The 17,306-nt window shown below is 42.4% G+C and overlaps 1 protein-coding gene across 1 annotated transcript in view; it reads right to left on the minus strand.

Moving 5' to 3' along the window:
• The window catches only part of naa15b (N-alpha-acetyltransferase 15, NatA auxiliary subunit b), a 31,556-nt gene extending 19,914 nt beyond the window's left edge, over positions 1 to 11,642 (minus strand). Inside the window, exons 1-4 of the mRNA XM_083765509.1 lie at positions 11,493 to 11,642; positions 4,386 to 4,470; positions 3,277 to 3,381; positions 1,162 to 1,319 (exon numbers count right to left, since the gene is read on the minus strand). Of these exons, the coding sequence (XP_083621635.1) occupies positions 1,162 to 1,319; positions 3,277 to 3,381; positions 4,386 to 4,470; positions 11,493 to 11,546 (402 nt within the window). The 5' untranslated portion in view covers positions 11,547 to 11,642. The remainder of the gene's footprint in view (positions 1 to 1,161; positions 1,320 to 3,276; positions 3,382 to 4,385; positions 4,471 to 11,492) is intronic.
• Positions 11,643 to 17,306: the final 5,664 nt, after the last annotated feature.

Genomic DNA, 17,306 nt, shown 5'->3' on the forward strand with positions numbered 1-17,306 from the left:
AACTCCCTTGTAGCCTTGCATATTAACTCCCTTGTAGCCTTGCATATTAACTCCCTTGTAGCCTTGCATATGAACTCCCTTGTAGCCTTGCATATTAACTCATTGAACTAATTAATTCCTCCAGCGATGCCATGTCTTTTCAGTGCAAAAAACTCAACAAAAAAACACAATTGTCAATGCCACAAATTAAATTAAATTGTTAACCGCAATTATTTGTATGACAATTAATTGTCCGTAAGATTTCATGATCGTGAGAGAGATTGCGGCAAGAGAACGGCGGCCATACAGATGCCTAATAAATGTTTCTTTACTTCTTCGCAAAAAACATTCTGCAGGCCGGATTGGACCCGCCGGGTTTGCAGGGCAGCCAAATGAATAAATGTAGCCTCTAATTTGCACCAACAGCAATAAGAAACCTACACCACGCTAAGCACCAACTAACCTACACCCACTGCATTGAAAACCTATCCACAAACTGTTCCAATATGAAGGACCGCCCTTAAGTATTTGCACTGGCTCTGCGATGCGGGTAATTTCTAAATCTCTGAATTGTTTCCAGACAGTTTTAGTCCATTCATTGAATTCAGATGTCAGCAAATCCTATCAGCATTCAGTAGGTAGGGAGAACCGATTGCCCTGGCTACACTTTCTTTTAGCTACTCCCATTCCATCAGTGTTGATTTGGATATTTTAGTCAAAAGTTGTGATTCAAGTCTAGTTTTAGTCGACTAAATATACGATTTTAGTCTACTAAATCTACAGTATATTTAGTCGACAATTTTTCCCCCCGGCAGGCGTCGATGGCACCGTAATGGCTGATTTTACACTTGGTTGCGTGCTGAAAATAGCCGATCTACAAGCTCGCAACACGTCGCAACGCGGTGTGAGCTTGTGGAGCGGCTATTTTCAGAGCGCAACAACCCCAGCGTAACCAAACTCATCTCCGCTAGTCCATCCCTCACATTTTGATCTAGTTTTAATTTGTTGACAAGATTGTCAGTACATTTAGTCAAAGTTTTAGTCCTCATAGCTTAGTTTTAGATTTCGTTCGTTTTCGTCAGTGGTAAAAAAAAAAAGGTACTTGACGGAAAGATCAGTCATATTTTTTGTGGATGAAACCAACAGTACACTCCTGTGTCTACATGTGTCAAGTGTCCTCACCCTGTAGCCCTCCAGGTCCCTCATCTGGATCTGGAGCAGGGAGAGGTCGCGGAGGATCTGCAGGTTGTCCTTGTCCCACTTGAGAGCGTTGCGATAACACTTGATGGCCTCGTCGTACTTCTTGTCGGAGCGCTGTAGCAGGCCGTACACATGCCAGCCTGGGTGAGGAGTTGAGGAGCATAGACACTCGTCTGGCTAGACAAAATCTGATCATGGCAATGATGAATGAACGTGGCTGGATTCAACTGTTCTACAAAAGGTTTTCACATCTGTGAGAGAAAGAATTAAGTGTGGCCGGCTGTATACATCAGTGGTTTTCAACCCATTTCATATCATGGTCCACTATTTATTCGGCATTTGAGCCACGGACCACCATTTGATGACATTTAGCCTCTCAGACCTAAAATTAAAGTTGTCGTTGGATAAGCTTTTGTACACACTTCCATGCTGTATTGATGTTGGTACCAGTAGGAGAGATAACAGGCAAACGTTGATCAAAACAACAATTATTCTACATTCTTTAATTGTGTAGAAATGAGTTAATGCAGATGTTTAACAATAATTTAACCCTTGAGTGAATGGAACCATTTGGTTTAATTTAACACTCTCAAGAGTTAAAATATAAGGGTCCATTTGGTTACCAACTCCATCATTTAGCTAGGTTAGGGGACCACCTGGAACCCCCTCAAGGACCGGACCACTGGTATACACTTTTAGTAGGCTCAAAGCAAGCTGCATCGTGGTTGAAAAGTGTATTTTGTTATATCATCAGCATGGACACATCCAACTAGAGATGCTGAAGTAATAATAAATTGCATTTTATAGCGTTTTTCCAAGTGCTCAAATCGCTTTACTATGGTTCATTCATTCATACATTGGGAGGTGAAGCGGCGAACAGTCGACGCCAGCGTTCTCACTGCCCACACCAATGGTGGCAAGCTAACACCGACCAACTCATTGGAGGCAATGTAGGGTTCAGTGTCTTGCCCAAGGACACTTGTAGACAGGAGGAGCCGGGATTCGAACCGCTAACCCAGACAACCTGCTCTACCTCCTGAGCCACAAGCTTAGTGCAACAACTTTGCTCATTTTGTTTCATTAGCACCCTTGGTTGGCAGCACGCTGTAGCATCGCTTTCATAATGGGCTTTAATGTAATCTTTGACTTTCCTTGTTCATTCACACAAAAACATCAACCCCAAAAATGTTACGGAACGGATTTATCCAATGTATGAGTTACATTTGATGCACCGATGATCTGACCTAAAGTAACGAATATCCAACGTTGCTGGCAAGCTGTATTTTATATATAACCTCCCCTTTTATTTGAAGGGCATAGCTTGTCATATTAGTAGTATTAAAATGCATAAATTATTTCCCCCACATCCACGGTCAATTATCACTTGTCAAGATGCATGCCAAGTATCTCTGCGGGTTAAAATCATCGTCCTACGAGACACCAAGATGTGTCGACTTCTGGCAGTGTTCGGGACGAGATAACATTAAAGGCCTATTCATACTACAGTTTTAGGCGATAAGGTGACCACCGAAAACTACAACATGGGGTCACTGAGCCGCAGTGATTAAGCGACTCACCGCTCAGCCAAACACATCTCTTGTTTTCACTATAACCACCGTTTCGGTGGTCACCTTATCACTTAAAACTGGAGTTATGGATAGGCCTCAACACTCATCTGCAAAGGTTTTAGCTGGTGGAAACATCTGCCCATATTTGCATCGCCCCACCGGCGCAGTGATGCAAATAGTCTGCATCCTGCACCCTTAAGACTCACTGAGTTGAGAAAGGACGCAAAGGTCGCAAATCAGTTATTGGTCAAACAGTCATTAGACCGTCAACCTACCTCTATCCCTAACCGCAAGCACGGGAGCAGTGCATGTTCGAGTGGTAGTCCGACCGTTGTTCCCGCATGTTGGACTACGGCTGTCGGAATTACGTCTACTTTGAAAACCTAGTTACATCACTGCCTGTGTATAGGTGCGCGTTGTACGGTAGGAACACAAGATGCCACTGCTAAGCCACATTCTATACATAATGTGCCTGCCACTCCTGTGTCAAAAAGAAGCCCTGAAAACCAAGTCTTTGTGAAAAGGATACAGACGTGGCTCTTGAGGTCATTGCGTAGGCCTCTTCTCACCAGCTCGTACGCCTCCTCCTTCTTCCCCAGACAGTTGAGCGTTAAGCCCTTCATGGCCAGGGTCTCTGCCAGAAGGAACGGAGGGAGGACAGAGGGGGGGGGAGGAACAAGACGGGCCCGTTACAAAGTGAGCGAGGGCTGCAGTGCAGCAACGTTCATTTTAACGGCAACTTTTGAGTTCGGTTCAGACATGGTGTTTGGAATAGAATTCTCTTTAGTGTTAGTTATATTGTAGTCATCTGAAATGTTTTATTCATGTCTTGGTGACGTCTGGAAAAAACGCCTGATTTTCGCTGTGTGTGCCGAAACATCGCCAATCTAGAAGCTCAAAACATGTCGCAGAGCTTGTAGATGGGCTATTTTCGTAGCGTGACACCCACACACAGCCAAGCATAAAATGACAAAATTAGCAGACACTCTTAATCCAGAGCGATTTACAATAATACAGGTAATACATGAGATGCATAGAGCGACTTACAATAATACAGGTAATACATGAGATGCATAGTAAACCAAGAACCTATCATCAGTCAAACAGCAGAAACTATACACACGATAGGATGCCAGTTAACAATGACCTGGCATCTTGACTTAGTTCTACTGGAAGTCTTGTCCACTAGTCATATTCATGTACCCTATTGGCCTTTTCAATGGAAATATCCTTACAAAAAACGGGTTCGCATTATAAATCGGGGACTAGACTATTTGACATTCAATGTTCTTTTTCCACAAATTAGTCTTGAAAAATGGGGGTCATCTTATAATCAGAGTCGTCTTATATTCGGTACAATGTGGTAGTTTTTATTTGTCGTGTTTTTCAATTAGTTTTCTTTGTGAAAAAGCAGTCCATGCTAGCTCTGTTGTGTGAGTGTCAGCGAGTTCTCTTCAACACTATCCAATGGTTATTTTCTATTGACCAGATATTTTGGGGGGGGTGACTACAGTTGGAGACCTCAAACGTTTACTTGCTGCCCATGGGAATAGAACAGCGCCTGGCAGAGCGTTAAAAGAGAACTGGCCAACCCTCTGGACCAGAGCGTTCCATCCATTCCTACATCACATGCCTTACCTCCATGCTCCGCAAACTTGGGGTTGGACAGGATCTGTTTGCAGAACTTGAGTCCGTTTCTGTACTGTTTGTGTTCGTAACATCGCTGTGTAGAGAGTGAGAGGAAGCATATTAGATATTAGAGATCTGAGAACATTTTTAAAAGGATGAGAGAGCAATAATGACAGCATGTAGTACAACTAATTCCAAATGGAGAGAAACAAATAAGTCAGCAAGCCGTCTGAATCAAACCCCATTTAACACCCCGAAGGGCACAGGACGAAGTTCACCGTCTGTTCAATTAGTAACGCCCAGCGCCCAGGACGAAGATTGATCAAAAGGACAGAGATTATTGCTATCAAAACCGATCGCATCGCTCCACAGGCTGGGAGCGTCTGTTGCGGAACATTCGATGTTGCGCAACAGTGGGACGTCATCAAAAAATGTTCCCCCCCTGTTTAGTCGACGAGACCGAAAATCTTGCAACGTTCAAGATCTAAATCATCCCGTCCAATTCTAAGCAAAGATTATGTGTTAGACGGCCCACCGCGGTCCCGTCGCTAGTCGCGTTGTTGTCGCCAATAGAGTGTTTTGGCTACATCCATCTGCTTCAGCCACATCCGGGATAACATCCAGTCCGTCTGTAAAAGTGCTCCACTGCCATAAATCGCTGGGCGCTATGATTTAATGGATTAAATAACCCCGGCGTTCGGGGTGTTAACTTCAAATATTACATGGGACTATTTATAATTTTAACCTTCTTGGAGTAATGATTCACGTGGATGCAGGTAGAGATTTCGATCATACAAGACAACTTATTGTGGGAAGGCCTAACCTTCTTCCTAGCGTTCCGCTATCCTTATTGAGTTGTATGAATAGGCTTTACAACAATTTAAATATAGACATTTTAATATAGTATCTGCAATAGAGGGTCGCAGTCCCGCCCCCTTTCATAACGACGACAGGCCCGGAAGATAATTCCCCATTCATTTTCCCCATAGACGTTTTTAAAAGTATTTATTTAAAGACAAAGCCAACTGTTGCTGTGGCAAATCATGACAATAAACAACGCTTTGGGCAAATCAAATAATTAGAAAGAAGGGAAAAAAGGGCTTTTCTGAAACAACTATTGTCAGTTTCTATGTCAGTGGTGCTCAACTTTTTTCATGTTAAGGACCCCCAGAATGATCTGTATTTGGCCGTGGACCCCCTTCTGAAAATATATTGTTCCAGGGAAAAAGGTTTTGAGAATATACATTCAAAGATTTGCGCCACAATTCACAATTTTTCAAAAATAGCAGATCTATAAGCTCATAGTGCTTTTTCAACAGCTAAAGTAATACTTAATATAATGCCATAACACCAAAAGGAGTTCCCGCCCAGAATGGGTTTAACCAATTTAGGCCTGAGGCCGATTCTAAAAACGCCTCTTAAAAACTTCAAATATTTATATAGCAGAGTCAAAATGTTTACATTTTTTAATACTGTACATACTGTACAGAACCCAAATATGGGTTCCCGATCTGAGTGGGTAAAAGACCAAAATGGGTTCCCGCCCAGAATGGGTTAAAGTAAAAAAATAAATCAGCACTTCTTCCACAACTGCTAGTATGCAAACTGTGTTGCAATACATTTTCCTTGATGATTAATCAGCATCAAATAATTGCAACTAACAATTAGGGATGGAATATGGAAATACTTGGCCGATACCGATGTTTAAACTAACTATTTATCCGATACTGATACCGATATGTTTCTTTAGTTTTTTCCCCCTTTTGTGTCTGGGAAACAAATACATGTTCAATACAAGAAATAAATGTTCAGAATCTACAGATAACCAACACACCATAGCCAACACAAAATGTATGCTTATCAACAACAGATAAATATCGGCTATCGGCTAATGTCAGTTTGATTTGCCGATGCCGATCGATAACAGCAAATATGTGGACGATACATCGGTGGCAGGTGCATCCCTATTCCCTACTAACAATTTTAATAGTGTTTTTTCTGCTTGTCTTTTAGGCTTTGTAAATAAAATGACAATTTGACAAAAAACTAAAATGTACATAATTACAATTTATGTAACTGCTTGGCATTTAATTCCAACACCTTACTTGGTCAGCTCTTGCACCTTGCCCTCCCAATTCCTCACTATTAAGCTAAATCTGGATTACATTTTTATATTATCGTTCTGCACCGACTCAAACAATGACAAGAGTTGCATATGATGGAGCCTAGTCCTTTTAACGGCTTTAACATGGGATCCATACCAGGTGTAAAAACCAGCAGTACTAATCATCGCATAGGACCAGGGACTTATAACCACACCCGCTTCAAAAGTGCCTCTCTCTAGTCTCTACCTACAACAACTGCAGACTAGTTATTGGGCCGATAAAGTATACAGGTCCTTCTAAAAGAATCTAATATCGTGCAAAAGTTCATTTTCTTCCATAATGTAATTCAAAAGGTCATATATTCATATATCCGCAATTAATTGCGCATAGTTATTTTTTTAGTCTTTACAGATAAACAAGCCCAAAGTAACAGCTTGAACAGATCTACAAGCTCACAATATTAAATATAAAAGGTATTTAAGTTCAATCTGACTTGCCTAAGCCTGCAGTGCAGATAACCTGTTACATGTATTTTTCTGAATGGACAAAATTACTATAATTTTTCAATACAGAATGAGATCATATCGACAACGGTAATATCGGTTATCGGACATAACAGCAATTAATTATATCGGATATCGATATCGGCCAGAATGTCTCATCGGCACATCCATAAACCTTTTTGATTTCAGATTATGGCATATACAGCTCATGAAAATCAAAACATCCTATCTCAAAATATTAGAATATTTTTACGAGACCACTAGAATAATAATTTCTTGATCGAGAAATGTCTACCATCTGAGAAGTATATTAATGTAAGCAGTCAATACTTGGTCTGGGCTACTTTTGAAAAATGTTTCATCAATGGGGCGTGGCATGGAGGTGATCAGCCTGTGGCACTGTTGAGGCGTTATGGAAGTCTGGGTTTGCTTTGATAACAGCCATAAGTTCATTTGTATTTTTTCATGAGTATTTTTTTTGTCCACTCTCTCCTCTTGACAATACAACCTAGATTCTCTGTGGGGTTCAGGTCAGGCCAGTTGGCTGGTCATTTAAGCACAGTAATACCATGGTCAGTACACCAGTTACTATTAGTTTTGGAACTGTGGGCAGGTGCCAAATCGAGCTGGAAAGGAAAAATCATCATCTCCGTAAAGCTTGTCAACAACATACTGAAGCACAAAGTGCTCAAAAATATTCTGATAGATGGCTGTGTTGACTCTGGACTTGATACAACACAGTGGACCAACACCAGCAGATGACATGGCACACCAAATCATTACTGAGCCATCTACCAGGAGATTTGAGAGCACTTTGTGCTTCAGTATTTTGACAAGCTTCATGGAGATGATGATTTTCCTTTCCAGCTTCATTTGGCACGTTTGGCAACGTTGCGAAGTTCGATTGAGCCGAATAATGTTCTATCGGCTCTATCGAGAGCGTTTTCGAATGATATGGGACAGAACCCATTTTGACAGTACTACACATGAGTCATGAATGATGTTGCTGTGCAACAAATATATTGGTGGATTTAGTAGTACTATACCATGCCAACTACTGTCCAAAACCTCTAAGCATGAAGTATTGCCTCCACAGGATGCAGTCATCAGAATGCAGAACATCTCCAATATCTAAAGATGGAGAAAGTTATTTTTTCCCTACCTTTGAGCAGAGTTGCTATCTAGGCAATGGCATGGCCACAGATATATTGATGTTGCTCTCCATACGTAGAAACACTAGTAAGAGGAGTGTGGAGAATGATTTGTCAAGCAAGTAATGAGACTCTGCTCTGTGAAGAGAGATGACGGTCCAAGTCCAACAATTACAGAAAAACTTGTTATCCACTTAAGCTTTTGAAAATGTGTTTCTCTGCCTAGTTCTTCTCTTTCTTGCTTCATTCCAGATGTGACATTAGACAGCCAAGAGTAGACTATTAGTCTCGACTGGCATTGCCTAGGGAGGGCTTGGCCTTGGGCATCAATTTTCTGAGCAAAATCTGGGCCCATGCCTTTTGTGCAAACTGTTATGTGGAACTTCAAAACCCAAAGCACTAGACTTAAAAACATAAATTGTTCAAAAATATTTAAATCCTTCATTTTTAATTACCGTAGACTTGGACAGCAGTGGAGTAATAGAAGCAAGTAGACAGATGGGGGATAACATGTTACATTAATTTAAAGTTGTATATAAAATGACGAGTCAGTGGTATGTGGCTTAATCTGCGGAGCACCCATTGAATTGAATTAAATGTTATTCATTTTTTTTTCATTATTCATAACACAAAGTAATTAGAATGTGCCATGCCACTTCTGATCCATACACTGAATGGCCTAGGGAAGCCATAACTTAAAGTAATAACTAAGCCTGGACATTACTTAAAATTGCTACAACTGTGAAAACAATTCAGTTCCATCATCATCCTGTACACAGTTTGAAAAGATGGAATGGTCACTCCAGAGATCCCCAAGCAGTATTATGTATCTCAATTGTCCATGAAAAAAAGGCTGTTGCCTCATGCACACAGGCACAAATACACTTGTAAATGTAACCTAATAGTAACATCACCACCACTCGTTGTGCTTATCCAGCATGTTCTACAACTCACCCAAAATAACTTGACCAGCAGCGAGAGGGGAGTGCAACTACTGTGCAAGCTGCCAAACAGTGTAGTAGTGGGACTTGTGGTGCAACAGTTAACAGTTGGGAAACAACCATGGCCTCTTAGCTCAAAAGCACAGTGAACAGCATTTCTATTTTCTGTCCTAGCACTAGACCCGTCCTGGACAAGCTCGAGGACTGCTGTATAGCACAACAGTATTTTCAAATGATTCTCAATTGATTTAACATGCATGGAGAATCACTCTTGCCCATCGTGTACTACATAGCTTAAATAATTCCATACTCATGTTGGTCAACAATCAATTGACCTTTTCCAGTGTGTTGAGTTGATGTGTAGTTCACAATAGTGACAGAAAATACTATTCCTATAAATGGAACTATAGGGATTACAAGGATTACACTTAAGGCCATACTTTTCTTTTCCACCTTTTTTTCATTTGAGCTATATGATCATCATTATTTATAATAACAATTCACCTGTCTACCGTAGTGCTTAAGATATTGCTTTAACAACTTGTTACTGTTCGGATACAACTGCCTGCCATGGCATGAAAGAGAAACGGAGCCTCATGCAACACCACTGCCAATCACAAGTTGGAGGCCTGCCCAACTATTAGGAGACAGTGCATTAAGACTCCCTGACTTTCTGCAAAAGCTAAAATAAAGAGGGAGGTGTGGTCCATGCTTTCAATTCAGAAAGAATGTCTCATGCGATTATCAAATTACACAGCGGCAGGTAACTAATGCAAGAGGCTAAATCAGTGATCACATTTATGACATTTTGACTTTATCTAGATTGAAGACTGTATAAACAGCTGTAAATAGGCTATAACAAGTTCATACTGTTAAGACCTACAAGGTCAAAAACAAGTTACAACCACCAGGTCCATCACAGTCCAAGAGCTTTTATCTCAAATAATGTTTGATCTAAAAACGTCATGGATGCCTACTCCTAGCTTACTGTACTCGTGCAGAGAGAGAGAGCCACAACTGCCAGCATGCATGCATCCATCCAGTCAGCCAACCTGGCTGATATCACACACACGGGATTGAGCCTGGTCCTAAAGACCTGAGAATTAACCTCGGACTAAAAGTTTACTCCACCACCACGCCCGTCAAAGACCGCGCGCTTCTTGGGTGAAGATTAGATTGTAGCTGAAACGGTGTCAAGAATAAGATAGCAAAAAACAGAGGGAGCTTCACAACGGATTCAAAACACTACTGGACAGTCAGGGAGGGATGGGCAGCGCCATGGCTGGCAGGCCTGAAGTAACCGTCCAGCTGACATGTCTGGCCACAAATGTGCTGACACAGTAGCCCACCATTAGTACTTCTACTCTTGCGCCTCGCTTTCACACAACCCCCCCCCCCCCCCCAAAAAAAAGCAAAACGGACGTTAAAAGTCGTTGACTTGTGGAATACAATGCGCAGGCCCAGGCAGTCTCTTCCAAGACATGTCAAGTTTTGAAACTATATACCTACAATAGCCAACATCACGCTACTTGTTCTGCTAACTACAACTTGCTATCAATAGTTTGCTAAGGACTCAGGAGGAGTGTGTGTGTCAGTGATGCTCGATGGTAGACTTGTACTAAAACAAACAGGCAGTTAGGATCGCTTTTAGTTGTGTTGTTTACCGTTAAATAAAGTGGCATTCAGGTCACACAGTGATGCGCGAGTGTAATTATTCTATTGGCATGGCATTGTGTTAAGTGTGTGCGGGGTTGGCTGTGTTTGACAACTGGCTGTGTGTGAGGCCTTCACAACCTTTCCATCTACACTTCATAATCGCACCAACCCAGTGTAGCTCGACAAAAAAATGCTGCATTTTCAACTTGGAAGTCGCAACAAGGACACTTTCCCCCCCTCCAGCAAAAAATCACGTTATTCATTTCGTCGAGCGACAGACAGACATGCTCGTGCGACGAACCAAGTAGCCTAATAAAATTAGCTCATAACCCGGCTAGCTAACGGAACCAACCAAGGCTCCATGTAAATAGCGTGCAGTGTTTTTTTTTCTTCTTTACCATCATCCACATTTTGTTACACACACACAAGACGCACGATAATAACCGGGCTTCGGGAGAAAATAAACAAACACACGGGCCGTGCACACGCCCGGCTTGCTTGGTTGGCTATCCGTTTTTTACAATGACAGCGCACAACTACCACCACCATCCATTCCATGCCTAAACACACCACTAGCCAACTCATTCAATTATGCCATCTTTGCTAACGGTGGAAGCTAAAGGCTAACCGCTAACGCTAGTGGTGGTGGTGCTAGCTAAAGAACGAGGCGGCGTTGTGTGCCCGTCGATAGATAGATAGATGTTGAACACAGGACACCGTTAACCATCTGAAACAACAACGTGTAGGGTCAACATCTCACCAGAATCCTCTTGAAGAGAGCATTCTCTTTGGGCGGTAAGGTAATTGTCGGCATGGTGGTTGTTGTTGCGTTGCGGCGGAGATCGGTTTCCCCTCCTCGTCCTCAGCACATGTAGCTAACGGTTAGCTAGCAGCAGGGTAGGATAGTCAAAGCGAGTTGAATCAATGATGTCGACCACAGAGCTCCTTGTTCTCCGGACCCCGCTCCGCTGTTGCCAGGTGTTGAGGGTAGAAACTAGAAACAAGCGCAAAAAGAAAGCCCCCCCCCTCCTCCCAAGGTCTCGGTAGGGAAAACAAGGCCAAAAAAAAAAATTTAGCCCTTTACTGCCGCCCTTTATTTTTATTATTTTTAATTAACAAATCTTTATAACAGGCATGACTAAATACATTTCAATACAATTACAAAACAAGACAAACCACAATGAAATAAGGGTTGGAATGACTAAATTTGGATTTATGCATGGTATATGAAGCTAGAATAATGATCAAATTAATTATTTCTATTCATTTTCGTCTTATTACTGTCATTATTACTGAAGCCAAACCTTTAATTTAAACATGCATATATATAGCTATTTTATTTGAAAATAGTAGATAGCTCACAACATGTTGTAGATTTTTCAAAGGGGAATAAAAAATATATTAGAAAAATGTGGAATATTTTTGTAACTATCTTGTATGGGGGTCCCTGGCATAAAATGTTTTCAGATGGGGTTCCACAGACAAATATATATTAATTCGGGGGTCCTTGTCTTGAAAACTGGTTTAAACGACATTAGGAAACGAAACCGCCCAAAAAACGCAACCCGCAACTACAAATAATTACTTACAAGCAACTTTACTGCGAAAAACAAGCCCAAAGTCGCTTATAATAAGCGGACATGGCAACACCGACTGCACTCGGTTCGATTGCTCTGTTATCCACCTCTCCTTTCTTCCCTCTCGCGTTAGACTGTGTTCGATTCACACTGTGCGGTCTGCAGATCCGGTCTAGAGCGGATACCGAATTGGTACGCGTGTGAGCGTGTATTTTGTGACGATATAGTAGGCGGCCTCTACACCGGATCTGAGCACGGAGCAAAAAATTGAATTAGAAAGCAGGCTTTCCACGGGTGCTGCTGAGGTTACCCCTCGTCACGTGGTGGTGATGGGTGGCCCCTGCAGGTCAAAATGGCCGCGACTTGGTTCGTGATGTAAAATTACTACTGTATATGCTAACCTAAGTAACCTTAGAGTAAGTTCTTCCTCAAACAGGTGTTTCCTTGAAATTTCAAAATGCAGCTATATTACTATAAATGTTGCAGATTTCATTATCCTAGACTAGTGTGTGTGTATGGGCCAATTCATAGTCCTATTTTAGAGCCGAATAAAAGTCGGTTCGGCTCTGTAGAGCCTACAATGTGACGTAATTTGAGGTTCGTGGGGGCGGGTACTTACTGGGTAGTGGGTACCGTCTTAAAGTCGGCTCTTCGGTGCTACTGAAAATGTCTGACGAGCCAAAATCAAATAGCGGTGCCGGTAAAATAGGAGTATGAATCGGCCCTATGTGTGTGTGTGTTAGCTCTGGTCCATAGCTCTAAGGGCCGATTCATACTCCTATTTTAGAGCCGAATAAAAGTCGGTTCGGCGCTGTAGAGCCTACAATGTGACGTCATTTGAGGTTCGGGGGGGGGGGGGGGGGGGGGTACCGTCGGCTCTTCGGTGCTACTGACAATTTCTGACGAGCCTAAATCATTTCGGCACTACAGCGCCGAAACAGCGGTAAAATAGGAGTATGAATCGGCCCTAATGCCATCACATTTAGATGTTACTGTCGACTTCCGGTGCTCGCATAAATGCAGCCTCTCTTTAGCGAAAATAAAAATAATGTTTTACCTACTCACCAATACAAAGACGGGTTGTGTAATTAGAAAGCCTACTTTCCTTAGCAGGCGCACTTTGAGCCCCCACCACATGTTTAAAATGCACTTTTTGGCCAGAAAGGGATTTTCTTTTATTTGAACTAGACAGGAAAAGGAAAAATCTTCTCTATGAGGGTTTTATCTTGGCAATATCGGTAGAGGGCGCAGTGGAGTAACTAAAATTACATATTTTTTCCGGTGAAAACAAAACCCCTTTCTGGCCAAAAAGTGCATTTATACGTGTGGTGGGGGCTGGGGGGTGGGCCCAAAGTGCGTCCACTAAGGAAAGTAGGCTTTCTAATTACACAACCCGTCTTTGTATTTGGTGAGTAGGTAAAACATTATTTTTATTTTCGCTACAGAGGAGAGGCTGGTCTGCATTTCATGCGAGGCAGTACAAGTAGCCTACAAATATAATTTATGAAAAGCTACTACAGTGAAGTCTGTTCACAGAAGTTGTTGTAGGATATGTGGGGATTATCTGACGAGGTACCATGATTTGAGTGGGCAAAACCTTACATATAGCTACTAAATAATACTAAATTGTTTATAGGGTCAATATAAGTAAAATAATATAGCCTTTCCACAGGAGTATCTTTTTATATTTTTCAAAAAAGAATACAAACAGCCAATAGCATATTACAAAGTTATCCCCTCACTGGTGAAAATTCCAGGAGGAAAAACGGGCAAGCACTGGGGTGAGTTGTCCAGTATTCGTTAAAACAACCGGATTAAGGTTGGTGAGGGATGCGCTGCTCCGTGCTTGCGGTTATGGTTAGGTAAGGGTTAGGTAGGTAGTAGCCGGCGCTGTAAAACAAGCGTCCCATCAGCGCCCATCGAAACCGAGGCTCTGCGTAAAAGGTAGTGCCTTAATGCAACGGCAGCAAGAGCAGGAAGGCTCTGGACCAGAGCTGTGAGTGTGTGTGTGTGTGTGTGTGTGTGTGTGTGTGTGTGTGTGTGTGTGTGTGTGTGTGTGTGTGTGTGTGAAATATTTTGAGCCTAATAGTAGCCAAGACAATAAAAAAAAATCAGACCGGTCTGAAGTAAGTGCTGTACTGTAGTCCCTGGCCTCTGTGTATGCGTGCGTGCGTGCGCCGCAAGCCTGCTGACAGAAATCAGTCAGTCGAATTTCTCTGGACACGTACATACACATACGTATGTACGCATAGCCTACATATATACACACATAGCTCCGCATAGGAGTGAAATATTGAATTATTATACTACAGGCAATTGGTTGAACTAAGCTCTCAAATTGTGCTGAAATGGGCATGATAGCACACCTAGACCCTAATAGAAGATTTGAGAACGGATTAAAACTTGTCTTCTCCACCTTCTCTTCTATTTTGAGGGCAATAATAATTCAATCAAATTAATCAATTAATCAAATATTGTGGCATGTGCGTTCCGGGCACGCGCCAGAGATTTCCCCCCCGGCCAGCACAGGGGCAAAGCTTTTTCCTGCAAGAAACAATTGAACTATTTATTCATGGCCAAGTTAATCCAATGAGAGAAAATATAATTAATGACTGATCATAAGTTTCACTCTCCTCCACTGTTTGCTCCCCACCTACAGAATTATGTATTAAATCTCGTCTTGAAAATCTCATGTGGTTCCTAGCACAAAATCTAGTCAAACAGGGATATGCATTAATTTGGGGCGGTCCTTATCATGACATACAACAACATGCAACATACATTGAAACATAATAGTATACCCACACACATGTACATAAGTGGACTGAAGTGCCCTTGAGCAAGGCATTGAACCCCTACCATGAAATGTTCTATGAGCAGGGTGTGGCTGTAAACAAGCATCTCGAGCTTAGTCCACTTCCCTGGGTAAACAAAGAACTTTGCTTTGCTTTGCTTTGACTGGCAACTCTATTTAAGTTTTTATACAGACACTGAAAGATTCTCAAGTATACTCATGTGTATGTGCAACTGTGTGAAAGCATGAGAGAAAGAATCAATTCAGGAGAGGTTAAGTTATGCAGGCACTGGCCAGCAAGCCAACAGACTACTGTAGTGCAAACTCAACAACACCAAGTGCTAAGCCCTTATTGACATGGATTGTGAGCTTTAGTTCCCTGGTCCACCAAAGGGCAAAGACCCTTCCCTGATGCTCACAACGCACACATATCCACGATGGTGCACATTTAGAATGGGGAGTGAGCACTGATGGAAGTCCACGGACCACTTCTGTGTGTGAGCACTGAGCAGACAGATTTCTTTCTTAGTCCTATACCTACAAGAAAGAAAAGAGTAGAGAGAGGCTATGGTTATAGCTCAAGTTAAACAGATATATCTTATAGCATTGTGATTTGTAAAATATGCAGACACTTCCACATAGTTGCTTTTAAAGCACTTTTTTATTGACTACTAATTAGAAGCTGATCCTTTTTTCCACACCACCGCACCCCAAATGTACACGTATGTTGATTTACTGGCTGGTGATTAACCACTTGTCTTAAACCCTATATACTCCATTGACCGGGTCCCTACTCCACCAGGGGTCTATACTTCGCCACCCTCCTTTTTTTACCACATTACAAACAAACAAACAATTTAGGCATTTAGCAGACACTCTTAATCCAGAGCGATTTACATTAAGCAAGAACAAAAAGCATGGCAATACATCACATACATAAAAAGTAGTTATCATGAATCATACGTAAGCTAAGAACGTAACAGTGGAATATCTATATAATGGAACTCTGCATACATGTATACTTTATAGTGCTATGTACAGTCTACATAAAAATGCTATAAGTCTACATAAAAATGTCGGGGCTAGGGCAGGGCAAGTGCTACGGGCCATGATGGAGTCCGAAGAGGTGGGTTTTCAGACTACGGCGGAAGGTTGGGAGTGAGGCTGCAGTTCTGATTGTAATGGGAAGTGCATTCCATAGTTTTGTAGCCAGAATGGAGAAGAGTTTGGGACATGTGGAGCGCAATTATAGTGAAGGTATACTTCCAGCTTCCCTGCATTGAAATGCACCGTGAGCTTGAGGTGTACTATTTCCACCAAATCATGACAAATTAGGACACGCCCAGAATAGGGACACATAGGGGTTCAAGTGGTTAAACTCACCAAAATGATTCAGGATCCAGTTCGTAGTAGTATAGCACCTATACCACTCGGATATCAAGTAAATAATAAATAATTCCAGTTAATCTTACCAGAACAATCACTTTTAAAATGTCAATAGTTTTTCCTCCACAACATTTTTTGCCATGATGATTATTGATTATCACCTATAGTTACTTCCCAGGGTGCTTCTTCAGATGCAGAGGCGTCAGGTTCCTATAACGGCGGTGGGTGCAGCCCCCCGCCCTGATAAACAGAAATTGACGCCTCCACATTCACGCCAGCCTTCCGCCTCTGATTGATGCCTAGGGCGGCATCTCGATGCATATCACATTTCTGGTGCCTTTTGAAGCGTTCAATGCCTTTTTGCCAGGAGGAAAACCCATTGCGTGTAAACGCATTCAATGTATCTTGTTCGCGTGTTGATTTGGATAGTAGTGGAATACCCAGCTCCACAGCTTCAGAGCAAATGCTACAGAACACTTTGTCTTTAGTAGAGTCGTACGTGATCCAGGTAAATGTCTCTTTCCAGATGGGTTGATATTTTCGGGCATATTTGCGCAGCGGCTGGCTGCTATTAGCTCTTAAAAGAGCCATTGTGTTGGCGCTGATAGTGCTGTCAGCCTCGGCAGCTACGTGCAGAGTCAGTGTGGCGGCAGCGGGCACTGGGGCCTTGACAGCGGGCGCCGATGTGGCCGTGGTGGCAGCGGGCTCTGGGACTCCCAGATCCCGCCAGACTGGGAGACGGGTCTTGGCGGCGGCAGCAGCTGGCACTGGAGTCGATGTGGCAGCGGCGGGCTCTGGTGGGAGCAGCCGGGTCTTT

The sequence above is a fragment of the Protomyctophum parallelum genome, assembly GCF_964188405.1.
Source record: "Protomyctophum parallelum genome assembly, chromosome: 5".
Lineage (NCBI taxonomy): Eukaryota > Metazoa > Chordata > Actinopteri > Myctophiformes > Myctophidae > Protomyctophum > Protomyctophum parallelum.